The sequence below is a fragment of the Cygnus atratus genome, chromosome 12 (assembly GCF_013377495.2).
Source record: "Cygnus atratus isolate AKBS03 ecotype Queensland, Australia chromosome 12, CAtr_DNAZoo_HiC_assembly, whole genome shotgun sequence".
Lineage (NCBI taxonomy): Eukaryota > Metazoa > Chordata > Aves > Anseriformes > Anatidae > Cygnus > Cygnus atratus.
In genome coordinates, this window is record NC_066373.1 from 9537487 (window position 1) to 9562935 (window position 25449).

Consider the following 25449-nt stretch of genomic DNA (forward strand, 5'->3'; position numbering starts at 1 on the left):
TTCCAAGCACTAATATGGAGTTTCTGAAAAAAGTAATAGCTTCAGGTCCTGCTTATAAAATTGTATTAGTTCAAAGTTGTTTCTATATGAGAAAATAGGGGAATAAATATATTGTCCATCCCGAAGTGGGCTGTTTTACCTCCAAAGTGATTTGTTTCACTGCAATGGTATTTATCATGTTGATAAAACAGACCATGGATCTGAAAATTGGAAGATTTTTCCTGTTAATTTGAAACAGCACCTATACATGCTGCTGTGACATCAACATAATACCCTAAAGCCACAGCATCTGAAAAGATTTATTTTCTGAGCCCTTATGCAGCCACATTCTCTTTGCTTCTGACATTCCCAATTTGCAGGCTGCTGGTGATCCAATCTTATTCATTCTGGCTCTATAATAAGGATGTCAATGCAAGAAGAGAAAAGCCATTATCTGATAGCCAGCAGACATGATAAAAAGGCAGAGTTAGATATCTCAGAGGAAAGGCCACCCTTTCTGCCTTGGATGAGCTTCTCAAGGTCATGGGCAGCTTTTGTACCTGTAAATATGATCCAAACTCACTTGAAGCTGAGTGCATCAGATAAAACTGAAATGCTCCTACCACACAGTCTTATGTTCTGAATAAGGATTTGTTGTTTTTTTTTTTTTTAACTATTAATCAGTACAAGGCTTTAATTATGATTAGAACATATATATGAGAAAGATCAAAGGCAATGTTAGCTGTAGAGAAACTTAATCTAAATTTACAGGTTCTGCCTGCTTAATGGCATAAATATGGGTTTGGGTTATGCTAAGAAACCTCCCACAATAGCAATAATCAGGCAAGACTACATAACCATTTGTATACAAAGATCTTTACCCCAAATTTAAAAATAATAATGAGAATCGTCTGGTTGTGGGAGCTGTTTAAATGTCACAGTTGCAGCAACTGACAGCAAAAATATATTTATTCTTTGACTTTGTCAAATAGCTATTATGTTTTAGAAGATAAGCTACCATCAAGCACAAGCTAATGGGCTCTCACAAGCAGTTAAGTGGATGAAATAGTGTGAGCTACAATATACATGAGCTAATTATATCGACTAATCTTTAACTTACAAATACATACACCATACAATGCCCTTTACAAGCCACGAAAAGGTATGAGTTTGAAGCAGTACCTATGCAGTTATTGCTGAATATCAATTGTAGCTTATGAAGCAGATTAGTTTTATGCATTCAAATCAGGGAAACATACAAACAGGACTGCAACATGACTGGGCCCCCAGCTGCACACAGCAGTAAGCAGCATGAGAGAGAATTTAATATGCTCCTGGGCCTCCTGAACCAAGAATTCTTTTTTCCCATACTATTTATATGGCTCTTGTAAAACTGATTTATAGTGTGGGCAGTTTCCAGATTATTCTAGTCTTCACTCATTTGCTCAACTGCAAGATAACAAGATAAATGCAGAAGGACCAACAACAGCCTTGCCTATTCTTCATGTCATCATCAGTTCCTGCTAACACTATTGAAAATCCTAAGGTAGCAGGTCTTATCTGCTCGTTCTCTGTAACATGGGAAGAAAGTGATGCAGTCTTCCCATAGCTGAATTAGTACATAACCAGTGTGCTGAGAGGTTTTATTCTTTTGGTGCTAAAAATGCAGAGATGTGAATTTGCACTGTAGCCTGACAGTCTGCACTACTGGATAGCTTTAAGATGGCAAGAACCCAAACAAATGCATCCAGGTGTGAAGGCAGTGCCACCTAATTCATTACAGTTGGCATAAGCCATTGCCACAGCCAGACCTACAAAACCTCTCCTTACAATCACTCACCAACTCTCCATCTTCCAGATCTTAATGACAGCTCCAACCTCACTGTACTTTCTCAGTTTTTAACTCTTTCTGAGCCCCTGGTTATTCCTACCTGAATGCATTTGCCATCACATCTTTTGTAGGACCTAAAGTAGATTGCAAGAAGTTATTTGAGAACATGACTTGTTTCTTCCCTATCCAAACTGGTCAGAATCAGACAGGCAGGACAAGAGTGAGAGCATGGTGTTTTCCTCTTCTATAAAGGACAAGGGGGCAGGGGAAAGAGAGGCATCAGGCTCCAATTTTATCATTAAGCACAACTCTTTACCAGGGAGTCAGAAGAAAGCATAGATCCATCAAAAGTGATTCATGGAAAATGTGCCAAATATCATGTCTGACAGAACTGAGTTGTTCTCATAGGCATTTACTTTTATGGAATAACTGAAATGTTTTCACTACAGCCAGGGATTGGAAAGGTTAAACAAAAGAAAAAAAATAAAAGCTTGTTAAATTGCCATTCCATTTTAAAATGGCAGGTTGTTTGTACAAAAGTATGAGTGGAACAAAGTATAAATGTAAATCAAATGCAGACCAGATTTAGATCTGGAGCTGCTCTTGAGTAATACTGATAACCAAGGTAAATCCCGTAAGTCGGTGGCATCCTGGTGTTTATCTAGCATATGTGAGAGTTTCCAACCTTCCTTATAATCCAAAAGGAATAACTTTGAATCCAGAGATTCTTTTTTATTTTTAGGATTTAGCTCTTGTGGGGCATCTGCATTCAGTGACTTCAATAATATTCCTTTCTCCCTTGCTACAGTGATGCTCTGTACAAAACCAATGTCTATGATTCAAAACCTTTTTCAATTTTTTTTTTTGCAATGTGCCTACCTTACTCATTTTGTGAGCTCCTGTCTGGAAGCTACAGGAATAAGGAGCATGATGGCAGCCCGATAGCAGCTGCAGCCAGAGGCCTATTTCATAGTCAGCAGTGAGTGCCTAATCCAATAGGTCACTCTTGGCCAGACTAAATCATCTTTGAACAGGAACTGTTCAAAAATGCAGAATCAACAAAATCTTCATCACTTTCACTAATTTAGTTCATCTGTGGGCCTCACCAGGATCTCTCGGCTCCTTCTTGCCATCTGTCAATCTTCTCCCATTGATAAAGAGGCTGCATATTCCAAAACTGTCCCAACCAGAGAAAAAATAATTAAATGAGGCAATCAGAAACATGCTTTAAATTGCTTTGCTGTTTGATCGCTTATTGCGATCACTTAAAATCAAAGCATACTATGCACTATCTTCTACTGAGCTTCCTCCTACTTATTTCCAGCCCCGTATGCTTTTGTTGATTTGATTTGTTGAAGATAATAGGAGCTAGATCACCAACCCCAAACAGCTTATCCTAACCTGTGGTGTACAAGTAATACAACATTGTTCTGTCAGCATTTCAGTTCTAGTTCAGCAAGTAATTACCAAACCTATTCTGTCTTCAGACTAAGCATAATTGAGCCTGCCAGGGATGTAGAGGTAGATGATTCTGCACACAAAATCCTTCCAGTACAATGAATGAGCACTTCCTTGTGAGCTGTTCGTACAAAATTCAGTCTGGGAAGCAAAACCACTACTAATAAAGGGCTTTATCTGGAATGACCCAAGCTCCCATGACTGCATACCAAGACATTTCACTCTGACGAGATCTGACCCAACTGAAACTACATTACTTACCACTGAGTTAGAAAGGAGTAAAAAGTTCCCCTTCAAAGCCAGGTTAATGAGGAGTAAAAACAAGACTACATGTACCCCAGAAGTCCAGTCGTACTGCACCTCCTTCAGCTACGTGGAATTACTCTAAAACTTGGTTGACTGAGATGGCAGGATCACTGGGTAAAATATGATAATGTCATATTTAAGGGATTTTGCAGATGGATAATTTACTGTGTAACAGCAAATGGAGAGTGTGGGCAATTTTCCACTAGTATGTTCATACTACATTAAGTGTTTGCTCAGCCATATGCGTCCCTAGCATTGTATTCACAGCTGCACTTGCAACTATGCACACCATTTGCACCATGTCAGGTTACACAGCTCCTATCACCGGATAAAAGCAATGGTTTGGGCATACAATATAATTCATATTTAGAGGACTAGATATAAAGTATTTACATTTATGCATGCTTTGTTTACAGTTTGAAATTTTGTTGAAAAAATAAAGCTGGCCTTAAAGAAAAGGTTAGCAATCTGCTACTACTATTATATTTATGGACTCTACATCAATTTACAGATACTTCTATTCTGAATAAAAACCTATAGCATCTTTTATAGAGAGAAATACACAGTTTATCAAAAGAAGAGGTATTTGGATAAGAGAATAAAAGTGTATGAGACATTCTTTGCCCAAGTAATATAAACGTCTTTTGACCCCCAAAAAATTCAAAATGAAAGATTTTATGTGAATGCAGGGTCTGTTGTCATTAGTCACTTAATCGATTCCCATTGTAGTAAGCCAGTGCAGCTACTCAGAACAGCAAAATCTGGAAGGCTTACAATGTCAAATTGAAAATAATACCAAAAGAGAAGTTTATCAACCACATATTGTTTTAGGAGCTAGGCTAGGGGAGTGATTCATTCCTCCTAATAAGAGCAATATTGCAATATAACCTGTCTCTGCCAGAGACTTGGTTCAATTAGATTAAGAACATAAAAAGAGAAAGATTTGTGCAAGTGAGAAACAGGAGATAAAATAGACAAGACTTGGAACAGCTAAGGAAGTCCTGAGAATGTGCTAGATAAACAGGCTGTCTTGTAAGAAAAAAATAATCCTCAAGTACACAAGGAGAGTACAAGTGAGTACTTTCTATGTGAAGTCACTACTAACCCATTACATTCCTATAAAGCAAAACAGGACCCAGTGTTAGTGCTCACACTGAGTGGTAACATAAGTATCTCCAGAACAGTTAACATGTTCAGACACAAGCTGGCTTCTCTAGCTAAACAATGTACTAAAAAATAAAATAAAATTATTTTCTTTAGGAAGCCTCCTGTTAACAGGACTGTTGAGAAGTTGTCTAGGTTTCATAAGATCCGTAAGCACTCACTTGCAGCCTCTCTTCTTTCCCACTGAACTTGCTGGGAAATTTGTCACCAGCCCATTTCAGTGCTATTTGACTTCAGCTGAACACTACAATCCCAGTAGCGTCTGGTGGAACCTCATATCTCAGGCTTATGTTCTCATCATGATGGGAATAAAGTTGATTCTTCCCTTTTACCGTTGCAAGTCAGCCAAAATTACCGGTAAGTTATCTGCTAGTGCTTTCAATTCATCTTCAGAGGTGTCAGTTCCTTGATACAATGCTTTGTAGAAGCTCAGCACATTTCTTGGCTGTGTATCTTAATTGCTCATAAAGATTCTTAGCCAACAGTCAAGTGCTTCTAAAAAAATTAAAAAACCAACCTACTATACGCAAATTCCTCAGTTTGGTTTATATTTCTAGTCAGTTCTCTCAATGTCAAGTGTTAGCCAATGATGATACACATTGGCTTGAAGCCATCATCTTCTTTTTAACTTACTGTGACTGCAAGACGCCAAGTTGTATGTCCCAAAGGGAAAGAGCTGGGAAAACACTGCTGCAAACTATCTGCTAACAACTATCCATGTAAAAAGCACTTTCAAAAGCATGTATTTACTTTACAGAACATGCAAAAGAGCAAAAAATTGTTAGCTTCAGTTTCTGTAGCAAACAAATTATTTATCTGTTCAACAGGCATATAGCCAGATATAAAAATATAACCATGCTCTATTTGAAAACTAGTCTTGATAGATATATATATGCATCTCTAATAATTAATAATTTCTTCCATCAATAAAATGCTGTTTTACTCCAAATGCTGCTAACACCCTGAGCAGCAAACATGAGGGATTTTTGTTTGATTGTTTGTTGATTTGTTTTGGAGGGGTGAAGGGGTTGGCTTTTTGTTGTTTTGCATATGCTGTGAATTAGAGCTGTAGTGGGTTACAGGATGGGAAAACGTGAGCTTATTGCAACTTGTTTCCAAGACCTAGGTCCAAATTTGGTTACCCTTACTACCTGCCCAAGCTTTTTGCACAAATAAACACTAAAAAGCCTCTTTTTTTTTTTTTAAGTGGGGATTCCATCTATCCACTGAAATCCCAAATCCTTTATCCTTTTATTCTACCATTTACCTCCTTTTTTCCATTAGCAATGCAGTCTACCAGAAGTACACAATGGGTAGGCTACACATTTTTAGAGGCTATTGTTAATTGTCACAGTTAGCAGACTGATTCTGCTAATCACCCGAATATTTAACACTGTGTCATGACCACCACTTAGCCACTTCTAGATATTAGTCACCTAACTAATGTCAGGAGCATCAGAAACAGTCCATGACCAAAAGAACTGTAAAACATCCTAGTCAGGTGTTCCAGGTGGACAATTATCTTCAAATTCATTGTAAAGATCACTAAATTTTTTAATCTTTATTTTGAAACTCACTAAAATCTATATCTAGTAAATACAAGAGCAGTTTAGATGGAAATAAAGTAAATGTAGTCTTGTAAAGATAATGAAACAATCAACAGAGACAGATGGTTTCCAACACTAGGGCTGAACACTTGCATCCTTACGCAGTATGCTTTGCCGTGGTCTAAGAAATTGTGGTTCTGGTTGGGAGCCAGAAGTGTTCTTGCAGTCTTTTTTTTTTTTTGTAATTAAAAAGTAGAAACAAATAATATTGTCATCACACATACTCTCCTAGTGGGACAGCTCCAGTGGACTCCATTAACCCTTTACATAAGCAAGGTCCAGAACAACTTCTCCTATTCCCAAGTACAAACTTTGTTTCTCAAAGCTCTGCTGCCATAGGCAAATGGGCAATTCCTGCATTTTCTGGTAAGTTAAAAATGTTCTTTTGCGGATTTCCAGCTGTGTAAACTCATTTTTATCTCCTTGAACAACACATGCTAGTGTAAATTTATCAGATATGTAGGCAAAATACAGCTAGTTTTTACTAGGATTATGCAAAAACATATGTAATATAGAAAACTTAAAGAAACAACCTACTTATGCACATCTCTCTCTGCCTCAATACCTTCACCCTTATTCCACACAGAAATGGCTGAAGAGAAGACTCTGAGTTGGCCAAATCTGGCAAGTGAGAGGACCCCCTTTTTAAAGGCTGTTCTCCAAGCCACGACTCTCTTCCCCTGTCTGCTCCAAAACAATTTCCTGTAACGCCGACCCATCCCTCAAACTAAAACAGGCCCCATGCTACACAGGCATGCTCCTTTTTCACTCTTGCCCAAAACTTTCTCTACAAAACCCCACAGTTTTTCCATACCTGGTAACAACATCTGATTCCTTTCTTCTGCTTGGCATTGAAATTTTTGAATTTTAACATTCTTCCCTGTGCACTGAGGTTCTTTCAGCATCAATCAATTCATGATGTAACGAATCTTTCCAGAAATAAGCAAATTGACCATTATGCAGCGTACATCATTGACTCCAGCAGGATATTCCCCATAACACGGGAATGATTGCTCACTGAATCCCCCATAGTCAGTTACTTAACAGCTCCACAAATCGGTCTAATAAATGGGTTATCCATAAAAGCAAGAATTTGTACAATGGGTCTGGCTGAGGCTGTCTCCAAGTGCTTTGAAAAAAATCTTTACTTTGGGTGTCTGTATAGCCACACTTCCCGCATTTCTCTTTTTACAACTGACACATTCTTCCTCTCTCTGCTGTGCAGAAGTTCACTTGAACCAGAGCAGCCCAACCAGTGAATTCCCCAGCTACGGTGAAAACGGAAATGATACCAGTTTGCTTGTTTCACCCCTTCTGGTGGCTGGAGTAGTGATCGGCCTTGTGCTATTTCTCTCCTGCGTTACAATCATTGTTGGCAGCCTGCGAAAGGATGGACGGTTAAGGCACCCCCACCAGAGGAGAGACACTGTTTATGGTAAGACAGTTATAGCAAGATAATGCTTACCTTTATTAATATCTGGTGGTAAAGGCAACACAAAACCCAACCACAGCAGAAGGGATAAAAAAAATGAGTAAACAGTTATGAGGAACAGGTGCCAGGCAGCTTTGCAGTCTAGTATCATCCTTGTGCTGGCCCTCAACTGATGCAGCACAAGCCCCACAGTTGCTGGTTAACATGAACGAGGCCAATGCCAACAGCATTTCTTAAACAGCATACTTTTCCTTGATACACTGCATGATTTTTTCTCCATCACTGGACTCCTGATAGCTTATTTTCATATCTGTTTACAGCCATGGTACAGCATATAAAGTAATTTTGCTTTGTTGGAAAGCCAGGACTCCCTCACTTGTGCAGTGTGCACCAAGCTACAGCAACAATTTGGCAATTGCCTCCTTTCTTACCACAGAAGTTAAATCTGGGTATAAAGAGAACAAGGCATCAAAATGTCATTACACAGACAATCGCCATCATCGTTAAAGAGACTGGTTTACTATTAAATAAGTCCCTTTTTTTTTTTTCTCCCTGACAAAAACCCTTCATACTTCAGAAGGATTTGGGAATATGAAGGTGCGATTTTATATTTTGGGCCAATATGGGGTTTGCTGACTGAAGTTGAAGCCACAGAGTCAAGAAAATTACAGAATCAGATTCTTTCTATACTAAAGAAAAAACAGTTAACAAAAAGTTACTTTGTAAGCATTCAGCTAGTAAAAAAATGGTGAATGGATTCATGAGTGGAGCATCAGCAGTTTTTGTTATCTATGGGTTTGCTCTTCTATCTGCAGTTTGTTATGAGCACACTTATTTGCGTATCTTTTAATTTTCTTATTTATATAGAGAAGACAATAATACCATGCTGTTTTAAAATGCATTGGATCAGATCTTGATTTCACTGAGGTAAATCAAGTATCCACTGAAGTCAATTGGACTTCATTTAATTACTTGGAGCAGGCTTTTTCGTTTCTAAAAGAAACATTTTCTAGCATCAATATGTCCACTCAAACCAGGGATTTTTTTCTTTTTTTTTTTCTTTTACTTTTTTCAGAAATATTTATCCAGATACATGAATAATGTCTGTGTTTTGAGACTAAAGTTTAAACCCCAAAAGAAGTGATGCCAACTCCACTAGTAACATACTAGGGGGAGGAAACAAACAAACAAAAAGAATCCCCACAACTCTACTATTTTTGTAACATCCTTTTGTCCTATTTTTCAGCAGCTAAACTTGGGATTAAATAGTTAAACACAAACTGGAGTTAATTTTACTCATGAACAGCAATATTTTGGCATGACAACATACCGAATACTGGGATCCAATCACTACAATCACTAATTTGCTGCTATGTTAATTTCACCACCTTTAAAGTCCCTGAAGTCAGGCCAAAATGTAAAGGACCATTTTCAAACTGCTTCTTAGAAATAACAATACTGCAGAAATGAAAAAAAGAAAGGCATGGTGACATTTTCAGAGATATTCAAAAGAATAATCTTAAACTAAACTGTGCCAGTCTGCCTAAAAGAAAATTTTCCATTAGCACACACCATCCTAGTGTCTCAGCACGCGTCCCCTGGCCAGAATGGGATCAGCGGGAGTCGCTGTGAAGCTGGCTCCCTTCATTTGTCAAGCAAAAGGAATGCACAGTGCGTGATAGACTCGATTAGCCCTGGTAGAATTCCTCGAGCATAAATTGGCAGAGGTGAAAATTGCCAGGAGGAGGAAGAGCCAGTCCAAGGATGGCAGGAACGAGTCCTGCCCTTTGCCCTCTGCTCAAGAAGCACTGCTCTGACGGCACTTGAAAAGTTGGCCCTGTCTCCAGGTGCCATTTTAAAGCACTGAGGGAAAAGGAAGGCTCACTGTATGTGAACGAGTGGGAGATTTGGGAAGTGCCGTATTTCCACAAATCAGGACATTCTTACAGAGATCGATGTTGACTGTCACGCATTAACTATCATCACAGATACACAATAGCACTAACTGCTTGGTATTTCTACAGCTATGACACTCTTGTGTGAAAGTATTAAGAAATCCCTGCAACAGATAGCAGGATAGTTTTTTGTAGTATTTGCCATTTTTTCCTCTTTTCCTGTGAGCATTTTTAATAAGAACAGCACTTCCTTAAGACAGGTATACTTACAACTCAAGCACCTAAGCCTGCTTTTAAACAGCATCACAGCACTGGCCAGGTTGCAATGTACACGGCTCCTGGGAACTTCAGCAATCTTGCCAATGCTTGAAGTTGCATGCGACTTACACTCCTTCGAGGCACAACAAGAACTCAAGAACTTTAGACACCAGCATCTCTTAGGATAGTGCTAAATATATGGTCCCTGTGCCACAGCCCAAAACGCTGCCATTCACCCACGGGTAACAGAGGCTTGCTCTAAAAGGAACAGAAATGTCCTGTAAAAGCTGATTGCTCAGAGTTAACAGCAATTCTGCCTCAGATAGTTTTTATTTTCTGATTTACGGACGTGTTATAAACACTGATACTGTCTCAGAGAATCCATCATGGAGGAAAAAAAAAAAAGAGCTAGAATTATCTGCTTGTTTTCCAGCTCCAGATGGCTTCTCTTACGGTGGCTCTTTTGGGGAGCTAAGATCCACCTGCATGGAGGAGTTCCCCCCAGCTTTTGATTTTGGTTCTTATCTGGATACGCTTTCTCAGGTCAACATCATGTATCCCGACTCACCACCACGGTAAGCACTCTTCTGAGACTCTACGTGTTTTGTAGACCTGCACTTGCAAAGCCTGTTGAGAAAACTAAAATTGCTAGACCTACATCCACTACAAAAACACAGGTCATACAGATGCTAGATACAAACAGACTTGGTTTAGTTCAAGTTCTCCATAGTAGAGTATGTCCTTACTAAGTAAAGGCACCTGTACAGGCATGTATCATTTACTGGTATTCATATTAATGTTGATCATACTGATGGCATATTAATGAAAGGCATGCATAAAGTTTTCTATTTATTTTTTTTTTGAAGAAAATTTTTTGAAAGTCAAAGGTTAGCATCTTGAGGAAAAAATACATTTTTTTTCCAAGAAGAAATCTCCAGCCTTGTTTTTGTACTATACTGTTATTGCCTCCAAGAACAAGGAGTGCCTCAGTTGGTGTCCATCAGAGTAGTGCCCAACCCACATTTTACTATCGTCAGGTTAAAGGAGACTTCAGATTTATACCCCCTCAGAATCAGAACAGAATTGAACCCATTTAACCACTTAAACAAGTTTCCAAGTAAGGAGTATTTGCTCCTGTTCCATGCAAGCGATATTCCTCTCACCAGCTTTATTTCACTGCCTGCATGGATGCAGAAGCCCTTTAATTTTTCCTCTTCTCCATGTACCACTACCCACTCACAATTCCATAATGCTTGCAGAAAACGATTCTGAAATAAGCAACCAACATGAAATGGACTTTGTTTTTTACTGTTGTTCTTCACACACAGTTAAAAGTATAACCATGTGAGAGCAGGAGTCAGTCTGCTCAGAAGAGTTTCTGCCTAGAGTGCACTGCTATACTTGTGCACAGAAAGTCTAGGTATCTAATTAGTAATCAAGAAACCAGAAAAATCATCATGGACATAATTTAATTGCAAAAAGTAAAAAAAGTAAATCCAATATGCCTAGAATTCAGATACTCACATATGCTGAAACACTACAGATTGCATCCACAAATTAGTATGTAAAACCATCTCCATCATCTCTTACCTGTCATTTGAGTGCAAAGCTAACAGCCATGATTTGACAACTTAACGAGCCCCACATGCCACACAAAAATAAAAATAGCTCTTAATAAAATACATTTTAAAAGATACTTAAACTTTTAAGTTACGTTTACTACTGGCCTTAAGACAGCTCAGATAAGACTAAAAAACAAAAAAAAAAAAAAAAAAAAAAAAAAAAAAAAAAAGTGCACAAAGCCTCTCTAAACCTCTCCCTAATTTCCAGCAAGTCTCTCTTCTCAGTCTTCTTGTTATTCTAGCAGGACGAAGAACTGAAGTAAACATACTGTTCTGACACACCTAGTAATGGTACTTAACCTCCTAATTTGGCATTCTTCATTTCATAGCAGTATTTTGTGAAGGAGGAAATCTACCTTTTGAGCTGTTTAACTCAGACCTTCACTGTGGAGCCATAGTTGCCTGAATTTGTAGCATTTTTGTAGGAAAAGGGTGTCCTTTAAATATCAGGCAATTGTAATTGCCTGGAGCAGCAACACAACCAGAAGAGGCTTGTTCCAAATAGAGTTATTCCAGAAATTATAGAGCATCCCCTTCTGTATTTATGACTGATTTCATACATTTAGAGGATACAAGAATTGCCCTCATGAGTGACAAAAGTTGTTCTTCCAGCCATCTATATACCATCGGTGTGCCCCATGCACCCTGAGCCCATACATGAAGGAATTCAGTTACTCCCTCCAAAGAACCAGGAGAAATAGCATTAAATAGAACATTACTTCAGTCTTTCTGTACTGCTGTATCTTACAAACAGCAAATAATGGCTGGTCGGCATTTTTTTTTCTTTTAAGCAGATTCTGTTTTGAGTTAAACCTATACACATAAGACCAAGCCCTTTTCTGACTGCATATACACATAACCAATATGGAGAAAAGAGGAGAAACTTTTTTTCTGTGCTTGCTTTAACAAGGTCACAAAAAGTGGCTATGAGAACTTTCCTGAGCGCTTCTGGGATCGCCAGAACAGGGAAAGCAGGTAGCAGGGACACAAGCATTAGGTGACTAGCATATGAAGCAGGCCTTAATAACAGCTCTTCAGAAGCAACTCAGCAGTATGAACATAAGATACACGGACCTTGTGTTTTCTCTGTTCTGTACAAGCAACCTTTTACGTATTGCAAAGCCAAAACCGATAATAAATAGGCTTTTAGAGATGGTGTAAATATTTTAGCAGAAAGCTCACATGTGAAAAATTATTCTGAGGCTGGCATCTAAATTAGTAGAACTTCACAGAAATCCACTTACAAATTTACACTAGTTTTTGGACCCACACCCACAAGTCTTTACTAATAAAAGTAAACCAGCTGACACCCAAGCAACAACTTGAGTGGGCATTTGGCCAGATTTCTGAGAACAAGCCCAGATTTCTGTGAACAAGCTCTGAGAACATACTTCTTTAGCACACAGGTCTCAAAAGATTGCACCAAAGGTTGCTTCATTTCCACCCTGGAAGAGGCCCAAAGCTGGATTTTCTATCTCTCTGGAGTTTTCTGTTTGGAAGCACATACATGAGTGGTACAGGATAGCACTGGATGATCTCTGCTTTCCTGTGAATTCTCCAATTACTTCTGTCATAAGCCTGGCAGAAGCCAACTGTCTTGTGTCTCACCTTGTTCTACAAAACTATTCTGGGCTGTCAATACTAGGATCAGAGAGACAGAAAGGTGCCCAAACCACTGCCTCCTCAAGGTTCACCACTGAGCTGAGGGACCAAGATCTGACTCTGGATACAGAGAGCAAGCACTGCTCATCCCATCACTTGACAACTGTGCATCACAGGTCACAAGTAAAGATGACTTTTTATTGTTAACGATTCTTTCCACTTTCTTACTGCTACCATAGTTAAATGTTTTAGAAAAAAAAAAAGTAGTTTTGGCAAATCAACAAAATCTTATTAGATTTTACATCTTAGCAACACAATTCAGAGAAAACTTCAGGAAGAGTAGAGCTTAGCAGATGGCTGAAAGCAAAGCTATGTAAAAAGACATTTAAACTTACTATTAATACATTTTACATCCCATTGTAACTTTCTCCTCAGAAAAGCACTACATGAATACATTGTATTATGCAGGAGCCTGGTAAATTTCTGTACAGCTGTCTCTACACACTCCTCCATGGCATAAAACTCAAGTGTGTATTTTCTAATTAGTAGGGCATTAGTAGCGCTGTGGAGAGTATTTGGACTGATGGGTCCTAACAGCAGGAACTGGCTGTCAGATGCAGCCTTGAAGCATAAACAAGACATGCTTGACCTTGTGCATTTGAAATATTAAGTCCCCAGGATCGGTCCTATTACGGATTATAGCGTTTTGAATTTTACATTAATGAAATGTAGCACTGACTAAGTTAATGTAATTCCTACTTCTAATTCATGCAGTGCAATATGTAATTTAAAGCTAAGATAGCATACCCAAAAGCTAATAATCCAACTGTAGCATAAACAAGAGCAAGAGATGAAGAGCAGCAAGGGAGGCAACTCCCTTGGCAAGTACCTCTCAACACGCATTTGGAGTGAAAGATTTCAGTGAGTGAAAACTAGGTGTTTTAAAGATGGTCTGCAAGAGGCAACAGCACTACATCACTGCACAGCAGGTGTTGCAGAGGTAAGCATTCTTGAATGTACCATTTTTACTAAAACCATACTTTGAGTTGACTTCAGCAGAAATTTTACCATCTTACCAAATCATTATCTTACACATCCTAAACACTTTTTTAAGAAGTTGCTGGGGATAGTACCTTTATAAAGCTCGTGCTCACTGTGCCCAGAGTTCAGTGCAACATACACATTTCTAATGAGCTTTCCTAATTATAGTTATATACATGTATTAAGAAAGTTGTTTAAAAATAATTTTAGCTTCCATGTTTTAAGTGGCTGGAAATACAATACCAATCAAGGATCAAGCAAATTAAGAATATCTGCATTTTCTTGATGAGTCGCTCTGAAATTCTAACAATGAGGAGATTTGAGGTTCCCTTCGGGAAAGGAATTTTATCAACTCCTCACCTTTTGGCCAGATGAAAAGCACTTCACCCTAGTTGACTAAGTGCTTTTTAACTCCCTAGAGATCAGCTAGTAATGGTATGTACAAAGCTTTAGGCAACCAAGGCTCTCACCTTTTTCATCTGTGACTCATGACTGTCTAATACAGTAATAGCACTGAGGAGCAACTCTTGAGCAAGATGGAGGGATTTAGCTTCAGGAATAGCTTTAATGGAAGCCACACAAGTCCTCTCCATATTTCACACTGAAATGCGTCCCGCAGGGCATGCTATGATAAAACTTGTTAGTCACTCATTATCCTAGTATGCACACTAGAACACTTTTTTTTCTCCCCTTTGTTTTTTGGTTGGGTTTTGTTCCATTTTTAAATAAGCTTACTACACCACATCTGATCATCTTGCCCAATCTATAGATAGGATCAATTTTAAAGAGAAGTGTGTTATTCAGGCTTAATAAATTCCAGTACTCTTAATACTTCTGTCCAGTCAGCATTGTTTAACTGGCAAATCCATTTAAAATTACTTTCAACTAGCAAAAGAAAATGTTCACATCTTCAAGACAGATCTTAGTTTTCCTCGAAATATGAAGCGAAAAAAACAACACCAAACTACTTCAGCTACTTTGTTTCCTAAGATATCCTTTTCCATCCCCAATTTCTGAGGAAGCAAGTTAGCTGTACCTGAGACAAGAAAGCTTGAACCAACTTCCAGAGATTTTCTTGAAAGAAGTAATTAGGCTTGCAGGAAACGAGCACAAAAACTTGCTGTGTTGGGCTGTATTCCCTTGCCAAGGCCCCTTTCCCCTCACTGAAACTTTCAGTCAGTAAACTAAAAAATATCATTGGAAATATGACACGAAATCCACTGGCAATCACGTCATAAGATAAAACTCGATTCTTTCACCTCCAAATTCTGAATGAGACCCTCAAAAGCCCTTCCTTTCACATTCTAGTTAGTGCTCTTCCTAGCTAATATTAGATATAGAAACAAGGTAATTGCTTTTTGATTAGTTGGTCACTATTTGCTGTGAAGAGATTTTAATGACACATATCAAGGCCCACTGGGTGACCCTGAGAGGTCAGTGTGCAAGCCACATCCCAACAAGTGTGCCTGCCCTAATCCTGCAGATGCCTTTGGGAGCTCTGTGAAAGGAGCCCTGCCCTGGCTAGGTGCTCAGCTCATGTGCATGCAACCAGACAAGGGCAGCTCTATCAATTCATACCTGCTGTGTTGGCAGTTTTCTCCCTCCAACTGCTTTCATCTCACTTCCCTGCTACAAATCATCCTCCAGGTAACCATTACCGTCAGAGCAACGTAGGCTCAAAAAGATCTTCTGCAATTACACGGTCCCATCCCTGCTGCTGCAAGTAATCACTCTTAACAGACAGTTAGCTATCCCATAACACAGTCTGCAGGGATCTTTTTTCCCCATTATACTCATTCCAGAATACCTACAGACAGACCTAATTTTAACTATTATGGCAAACGTATTTCCAGCTTAAATTTGTTTACGGACATGTTATGAGTTTCCTTTTGTGTCATTTCCCTTCCTCTAAGATGCCCGTGCCTTTCTGTTAGCTTGCTTGTTGTATTTGTAGTCAAAAATCATCTCGCACCTCTGCCTGCACGTCGTGAGGCTACGGCACAAAGCGTTTTTAGCTTTCTGTCATCAAACGTATCTGTTAGGCCACTGTATCATCTGACCAGCCCTTCTCTACACCTGTCCCAGTTTCATTCTGGAAGTGCAAGCTATTGCTGCATAAAAACACCCTGCAGCACTGAAGGTAGAAAAACCTGATAAAAGATAAGCACCAAGCATTTCTATCCAGAAACTTACTGTGCCATGCAGATCAATCACAATACTTAAAGCTCTTAAGCTAGTACCGAAAAAAGAGTATTTTTCTCTCGTTTCTCACTAGTTACGCTTTCTGTTCTATATCGCAGATAGTATTTCCTTTACCTGCTCAGAAATCTTTCCTAGAATAATTAAAATAAAGCCCTTTCTAGGAATATGATCCTAAAACACATCATGTGGCGAACATCCCCCAATATCAGCAGATTCTAAGCACTTCTGCTGACACAGAAATGAGTACTGTTGTTTAGAAATGTAGTTGTGGCTTAACTCCACGGTACAGGAGGCTATAAGAGATTATTTTAAAACAAATTTGTCTTCACTGATCATTATTACAGTGCCCATAGCTTAACTGTATAATAGTTCCCTTTTTTAAATAACCATATTTCATACACAATGAGAAACATCCTTTTTTTGACAAAACCTTCCCAGAAAAAACTCCAGTGACTTCATTGGATCATTCCGTTAGGGCCCTGCCTGACATGGCGGTCTGTCATCCATGAGTGTTACACGCCTGTTACCCCTCACCACCAGAATTTGGGATCAGCCATAGTAAAAATTCTCATGTAATATTACCCAGGCCCAGAGACAGATGGGTTTTTATTTCATATGAACACAGTAACTAGGAGGACAGAAACAGGAGGTGCTACTTAACTACACAGGCTTATTCTTGCACTATCATTCTGCTTATTACTAAGCTCCAACAGTCTGGGGTACTTTTTGTAATAAAGAAATACATTTTGGCTCTTCATCCTAAGTCACTGTTCAAGAATTAAAAGTGAATGATTGAGACAGACAGTAACATGAATGGATTGCTACTGTATGAAAATATTAAACTAACGCTCAATAAATCACTAACAAAGCATGCAGAAGTTAAAATACAGTTAGTAAATGCACCTAATATCTCTCATGGAAACTGCTGATATCAAAAATAAACCTAAGAAAATATGCTGCCTCATGACATATGTCACTGTAAGAGTAGTTCTGCAAAAATGGTAATGTTTTCTCTCGGTAGTTACAGATAACCAAAACATAAGTATTATCTAAGAAAAAACACTGACATTTCCAGGCTTCTGTCCTACAAACCCAGCTGTTGGCAGGCTGCGGGATCAGAGATAGCATCATCTATTGAACTACTTACATTGTTATCGAACACATCCAACACATTGCTTTGATTCTCCTTTAAATAGTTACAGAACATTTGTTCTAATTTCAGCTTTTCTTTCTCAGGCAACACCATCACATAAACATCCTTTGTGGTGTTTTATCATAGTTTAAACCTGTCAGCACATGCATTTTCCAGGAAAAGATTAGTGTTTACCATTATTAAAAGACAGTAGGTCATCAATAAAATGGAAACAATGCAGGAGCAATTTTCATGGACTCACAACATATACCAGATGAATGAAGTAAACAAAAAGACATCTATTTCACACAGAAGAATTTTTCATTCCCCCGATTTGTCTTTTATTCACTAGCTACTGTCTGCAACTCAAAAAATTCCGTAAGTAGAAACTCTTTCTTTCCCCAGACAGTAGGTCATAATTTATGAATGACAGCTAGTTAAATAAGCTCTTTTGTGTTTCCTTAGCAACAAACCCATCCTAATTCTTACTGCAATGAGACCTGACAAATTCATGAAGTTATTTCACTCCCTCCAAACATTCCGAGTCAACAAGGTCAGCCTGAAGATCTGCTGGATTTTTTAAGTAACACTCTTCTCTTTGCGGGTCATATTTACATGCAGCATGATGGCATTAACAGATATCAGTCTTCCTTCCCTTTCCTAGAATAGTTATCCCTTAAAAATTCAATAGCATAGTCTGCGATGACAATTAAGTTATTTTGACAGGAAACAAGGCAAACAAATATAGACAACAAAACACCTCCATGTCAGTAACCCCTTCCTCCTCACGACTAAAAAATAATAAAGTGAATTCACCACAAGTACTGTAACCAAGGAGGTTTTTTAAGATTCAAAAAGAGATGGATGATATTCACAAGATGCAGTGCAACAAGCTCCTGTGGTCCATTGCTAAGTTACAGTAACGTAATACTTTCCAAAAACATTTTTGTAGTTGTTTAAAAGGAGCTTCCTTGTGACTGCTGTAGTGAACATCAAGCATTAGCTAGTTTCTACGTGTACAATAACTTTGCAGAACTGAATCTCAGATAAAACATAACAATCATCATATTTTTGCAAGAGGTCTAGTCACCTCTTCCTCTCAAACATGACACTTAATTTTTAAGACAGCCGTGAGGATTTAGTCTAGTATCACTCACATCTGTACGTGGCAATCAACTGCAAGAAATGATTGCTATTAGAATTTTTATAAGTGATCCTTTAAATCTTTTGAGGAATGATTTTTCCAACCATTAACATACGTGGACAGTGAGTACCTATGGAATTGTGTATTACTTCTTATAATACATTCTTAGAATCCTCTAATAAAAAAAGATCGGGTAAAGACCAGCTTACATATTATGGACTCTGAAGGAGAGAATGATCTGTATATATAGCCATGAAGGTGTTAAAAAGTTACTTATTTGAAAAATCTGTGTTCCTTACTGTCTTATAAGACTTTTAGGATGTAAACTTAACTGCCAGAAATGATGAGGGAGAGCATTACTTGCATTGGAGTCTGGAGAAAAAGGTTTATTTTTTATCCATCACCTATATTAAGAAAAAATACCCTAACACTAATATATTGATATTTAGAATAAAACACCAAAATGCCAGGTCTTGAACTCCGTAATTTCCTAGCCATGTCTTGATGCTTAAAAGCCTCCTTCACAAAAGGCCATTTTGCTATTTATTGCACCAAGCATTTTAGCAGCACCATGCAGATGACCAGGTAAGAGCAGTAAGCAGAAGGTTCATACTGTGCCCATTTCTCCTTTAAGCCAGTGGCAGATTTCCCTTGTGCTGGGCCTGGGCCAGAATCAGGAGACAGACAAATTTCTTCCCTCTTGTGTCTCAGAAAAGGGATGCCAGAGTTTCCACCTTGGAACTCACATTCCTGTGGGCTTTCCAAAACCAAAATTCTTTTCCCTCTTTTGCTATGGTAACAGGACCCAGTAGTGCTCTTCATTAGCCTGATTAAGTCAGTCAAAACTGGTGGAAAGATTTCAAATAAATTCACTGGGCTTTAGGTCAGTAAAACAGAAATTAAGTAAAGATGCAGTTCAGAGTAAGTAATTCTGCAAAGAGTGGCTTTTCCTTTACTCTGAGTTTGTGAAGAATTGAGTTTGGGGCATCAGCTCCTCAGTCTTTGACTGAAGTAAAAGAGTAACAGGTACGCTTGAAAGTTTCAGTGTGCTTAGCTGGTGAGGGACTCAAATCTTTTCCATGTGCTACATAAAAACAATTTAACCTTCTACCTGCTGAGATTTGATTTTGAAGTATCTAGCCACCTTAGGGTCTTCAGAGCAGAGTTACAGTTTGAAATACCATGAGAATTTTAAATCTGGATTTAAAACCATTGTCCCCATGAACATAAAAATAAGATTGGGGAGGAGGTAGTTTAAAAACAATTCTGGATATTCAGGCTATTTAGTAACCTAGTGCTAAGATTTCCCTTTCTTACCCAAAGATTTCTCTCCCTGCCCCCAAAACCACTTTCATCAACCACACTGGGAACAATACCATCAAAAACAACAGGAGCACTCTGAGGGAGAGGTATGAACGAGTGCCGCAGGACCGAGTGTTTTTCTAAAGCAGGGTCTCCATGGTTGATTTCAGTAGATTTGAGCTCTCTGCAACTGATGAGAGCTGCCCTGTTACAAGTCACTTACAATCTGCAAGTAGGGTTTATTAGCTTGGGTTTAGCCTGGCAGTAATGCAATTACAGGGGGCAGAATGACTGCCTGCAGTCTACTGGTAAGACATATGCTAAATATCCCATCTTGCAGGAAGTATCCTAGATCTTAATAGTTCTGCAGTTAGTGTGGTTGAGGAAATGGATTCTTAATTTGCCTGGCTCCAGCAGAACTGTTTTTCAGGTCAGCTGACTGGGAGAAGGTTTTGTGTTTTTCCAGTGGTAGTTTTTTGTTTGGTTTTGTGTGCGTGTATTCTCTCAGAACATGCGTATGTCCTCTTCAGAATCCAATTAAAAGTGATCATGAAAATTGTAAACAAGGCAGCCATAAATAAAGCAGGTCCAGCATTTAGGAACACGATGTTATGCTTCTTCCTCACTTTTGCCTGCATAGCCAGTGAGCTCAGAGCACAGGACGCCCCTTCAGACCACCAGACCTGGGCTGGTTGGGTAGCAGAGGCAGCTCTATTTCGCAGACAAGCAGGTGATGCTAGGGTAGCCAGGTGGCAGAGCACCCAGATAACAAACCAGCATCACCAGTTCTGGCTGAGCACCAAGCCTGCCTGGCTCCTGTGGGGCCACAGCACAATTTGCACGGAGGGCTGAGCAGCGCCAGCGCAGTACGGTGCTCACGTTGGCCGGGACCATTCCCAGCGCCCTCCTGCACCATAAGACATGGGAAAACACAAGCACTAAGACACACTGGTCCATCTTGGCTCATTATTTTTCCCTCTCAGGCCTCGCTAGGCTGCACAGCCCATGCTCCAATCCTGATCTGCCTGTCTGCATTCGCCCCAGGGCAGCCAGGGCTGAGCACTCTGGTGGAGCAAGGAGGCAGTAGCTCCCTGGCTCTCGCTTGATGCCACTGACAGAAGCACAAAGCCTGGGCAGACATGAGCTGGCTCCTCGTGGAAATCCCGCAGATCAATCTTTCTTGCTTTCCTCCTGAGAGGAACATGATGAGGAGTCTGCTGAGTCTCAGAATGGCCAGCATGAGTCTGTCAAGATTATTCATCACAGTTCTGCACCTCCGCAAGCAATCCTGCTGTCCCTGCAAGCACAGATCTGCCATCCAGACAGCCCACCGCACATAACGGCTGGCTGAGCACAGCGAGGAAGGATGTCCCAGAGACCTGCGAGTCATGAAGACAGGATTTGATGTGATATTCCATCTAAGGCTCTCCATACCTATCTTTCGTAAAAACGGCACCACCACTTCTTTTGCCTCCCCCATTTCTGACCTTGCCAGACACAAAGAGCGGAGATGGGGACTGCATCCCGCTGTGCGCACCGGCAGCGACTGGTGCCAGCAGCGTGCTCCCCTGGCTCCCACATAAGCAGCAGCGAGGCTCATCCCCCAGCGTGTTGCTACCGCGGCTGCGGTTCCTGCAGAAGGACAGGGGGCTGAGCCGTCACTGAGACCTCTGGCATTATCTTCAGGTACTGGGAGATGTGCTTTTAAGTCTGGTGCTCTCAGTGTCTCACATGGCAAGGGCAAGCAAGGCTGTGGGCTGAGGAACAAAACACCAGATGATCCTTTTCTTCTCACTTCACCTGCCTCTGTTATGCTGAAAATGATGTACTGTGGCATTTTTCACAGGAATCTAATGAAAAATTTGTTTGTCTTGCAGCTACGATGAATGCGTGGGGCCAGGAGCAACACAAATGTATATTCCCACAGATGATCCCCCCCCCTATTCTCTTACGGACCCCTGTCAAGGAAATGAAATATCTATAAACATTAGCCTGGAAGAGGAAGAAGCATCTGGGACTACAGGACAGGCTGCAAATTACGCAGTCAGGCTGCAGGACTTGCAGCAGCCCATTTCATCCATCTCTTTGTCGTCTCTCACTCTGGAGGCTGCTCCTCTGTACGAAACAGTGGTGTGCGAACAGAACATCCCCATCCCACTGGTTCCAGTGGAAGTACTGAAAAATTCTCCCACTGACTATCAGACCGTTCTGAACCAAATCATGTGAATGAAAGTGGCTTTTTCCTTCCATCTTTCTGAAGAACTCAGGCTGAGAAAAAAAAACATTTAAATGGAAGAATAAAACCTCTGAAAGTTTTACCTATTTTATATCTTTAAAAAGGGATGTAATGGGATTGCTTTTTTATTTTTTACAGTGAATTTTGAAAGTTTACCTAAAGTTCCCTCTTTGTGCTTCAAAGTGTTCCATGGCATCACACAGCATAAAAAAGCAGCAGTGACAAGCAGCGCATCCGACCTTTTGAAGCATTTCCAATGACACTGAAATTAGCCTCTCGGTGTAGATATATGTTATCCAGTCAAGCTAACTTGTTGATTTTATGATACTTCGCATGCTGTAGAGCAGAAGGAAAAAGAAGAGCATTTTGTTGTCTTTGTAGGTGTCATTAGTACATTTCATTCAATGTCTTGGCAACAAAGCATTTTTTAAAAAATTCTTTGTCTAAATATGTATTTCAGTAGACAGAGACAGAACACTGCCTGCAAAACATGATTAGCAGTACTGCGTAGGAGCCAAACAAAAAGAAGCAGAGTATTTTGATACATTTTTCCTTCAGAAAGCCTGGCCAGTACCAAAGCCTGCTGTAAACGGGCAAGCGATGGAGAGGTGGCAATGGATCCTCACACACCAATTGGCTTTACCCACCAAGTTGTGCACCAGCTGTGTGCAGCCTGGGAGCTGGGCACCCTTCACAGGGACTTGATGTAGCTAAGGAAAGGCAGCATCTGGAAGCCCAGAAGATGCTTCGTGCCAATTCCCATCATGCACGACTACATTTTCAGGCACTAACTCATTTTTCAGTTAGGAGCCTGTAGCACTAAAAAAAGGACCTTGACCTCTAGAAATTGAGCAAGTGGGATGTACATAATAGATGCTGCACTCAGCAGTCACAATAACAGAGATTCTCACTTTGTACAGAAACTTTTTCTGTTAGACACAATCCTCTTCACTGAGATTTTGCTACTCATAAACCTAGTCTCTGTTCATAGACCTGGACTTCTCACACATCCATTTGATGAATGCACAGAAGTTGCAGATGCATGCTGGCAGGAACAACAGAAAGAACTGCAGGCATGAGTTTAATCTTGCACGGTACACAGGCATCCTGTCTACATTTAAGGACTAAGCTGTGTCTTCAACCAGCACTAGTTAGCAGAGCTATCAGGGGCTCATCTCCATTAAATCTTTTACGGGTATTTTCACTGAAAAAAATGTTTAACTTTTACACTGATAAAATGGACTTCAGTTTGTTACCCCCAATGAAGGAAAAGTTAAAAGGAGCATGGTACATGTACAACTGTGTTTAAAAGGAAGCATCATTCCAATTATGAAAACTGCACTTAGATTTTCTGTAAATACAAAATAATTTTCAACAGTAATCATTCCTCAACACTCCAAAGATCGACATAAATATAATTAATACTTAGATGGGAAGTAATTACATGATTCTTACTGCTCTATGAATTATATCATTGCTGAGTCATATGCAATGATAGGGTAAGGTAAGTACATATTTTTTGCTAAGCTGATAAGAGTAAATCTGTATTTTGCTAAAACAACAGAAATCATTTGCAGTTCTCCAAAATTTTCAACATACTATACCCAAAACAACAAAAATTCACCATTTTGCGTTGCAAAACATACTGGCAGGTATTGCCAGAATCTAGGCTAAATTATTCAGCATTCGTATTTTTACCAGACAGAACCATTCTTCTGTATAAAGTACTACCGGAAATAGTTGTGTGGCATGCAAAATACCCTGCAATCAGAGAGACAAAACTCTACACCATTACGGACAGAAAAGAAAATCAACACAGAAGGCTACCAGTCAGTTCTATTGGCAGGAAAATAAAAAGTGAAGGAAGGTGCAGAGGTTTATTTATGCAGAATACCACATGCTTCCATAGTTGTCTTCCTGCAGCTCTTGGAGACCTGCCTAGAACAGGGTAAGACACTGGGACCAGACCATGCCCACTTCAGGCTGCTGGCAGGGACTAGAGAAGGAATTAATTAATATTAGAAAGCAAATGTGACTTTTTTTTAAAAAACAAAAACAAAAACTGTCTCTTCCACCTGTACAGCAAACCTGACGGTACTTCCGAAGACAAGCAGAGGGCTTTTCATGTCTGACAATCAAGCCTCTAAAGCCTCTACTCTGTTACAAATGCTTACATTTTCTATGTATTCTGGGAAATGCTTCTAGCTGTTTGGCTTTACACCTGACAGAGATTTCAGGCCCTTCCGCTATCTAAATGTGGAAAGAAAAAAAAAAGATTTTTAAAAACAAGCTGATTTTAAGCAGGGTTCTGATAAAAATGGGAGAGTTGCATTTTACCTCATGACAGAAATGCTTCACTAAAATTTAGTAAACTAATCCAAGTCTTCTTGATTTGAACACAGTTAAGACATCCTCAGTATTGCGATCTGGATCGCATGTAGCAGCATTACTGACAAATAGCCATCTACTCCCTCTTGTGGTACACTGCTTTAGAAAGTCATCTAGTCGGCACACCACTACACCCAGGTCACAGCGGGACTCATTCAGCCAGACAATCCCAGCTTCTTTGTCACAGGGATGCGGAAGCCAACCAGAACACACTTCCATTACATCGCACTTTCCTAAGTTAGCACTAAATGCACACATTCCATCATTGATTATCAACTAACATCTTTAAAAAAAAATTGTGAATTCGAGATACAATGTGATACCTTAGCAAGACCACTTGCAAAAATAACTTAGTTAAAAAGATTATCAAGACTAGAAAATTCTATGTTATATCCAACCAAGTTGAGAGAAAAAGCTTACAAATCCAAACCATACGCCTCTGCAAACAGACAATACCATAAACAGCATCTTCTAAATTTAATGGAAGGTGAGTTATACTCTTAAGAAATTCACATGCTCTTCTTAGATTTTATCCTCAACTCTGGCATCATTTTAATGGCAATCCTAAAAACAAGCTGAATGCAGGCCTTTCATCTATTACATGGTTAATGTGAGAAAGAAAACTGTTTGGATGTACTGTTTCTTGATACTTGATAACAATGCTGTATTTCTATACTCATCTGTTTTGCTTCGATTTTTAGTATATGGCTCTTTACAGACAACCTTTAGTAAAGAATATACACACATTTGATACAGCTTCTGTGATTTTTATTGCACCACTATCACACTGGGACTAGCCACAGCCCGTCGATAAGGCAACTAAGCACCACTGTGCTTCAGCCACTTGCAC

The 25449-nt window shown here is 39.5% G+C and overlaps 1 protein-coding gene across 1 annotated transcript in view; it reads left to right on the forward strand.

The window, feature by feature from the left end:
• Window positions 1–25349, forward strand: part of BEAN1 (brain expressed associated with NEDD4 1) — a 53548-nt gene extending 28199 nt beyond the window's left edge. Inside the window, exons 4-6 of the mRNA XM_035543705.1 lie at window positions 7571–7780; window positions 10364–10505; window positions 21853–25349. Coding sequence (XP_035399598.1) covers window positions 7571–7780; window positions 10364–10505; window positions 21853–22201 — 701 coding nt within the window. The 3' untranslated portion in view covers window positions 22202–25349. The remainder of the gene's footprint in view (window positions 1–7570; window positions 7781–10363; window positions 10506–21852) is intronic.
• The last annotated feature ends 100 nt before the right edge of the window (window positions 25350–25449 follow it).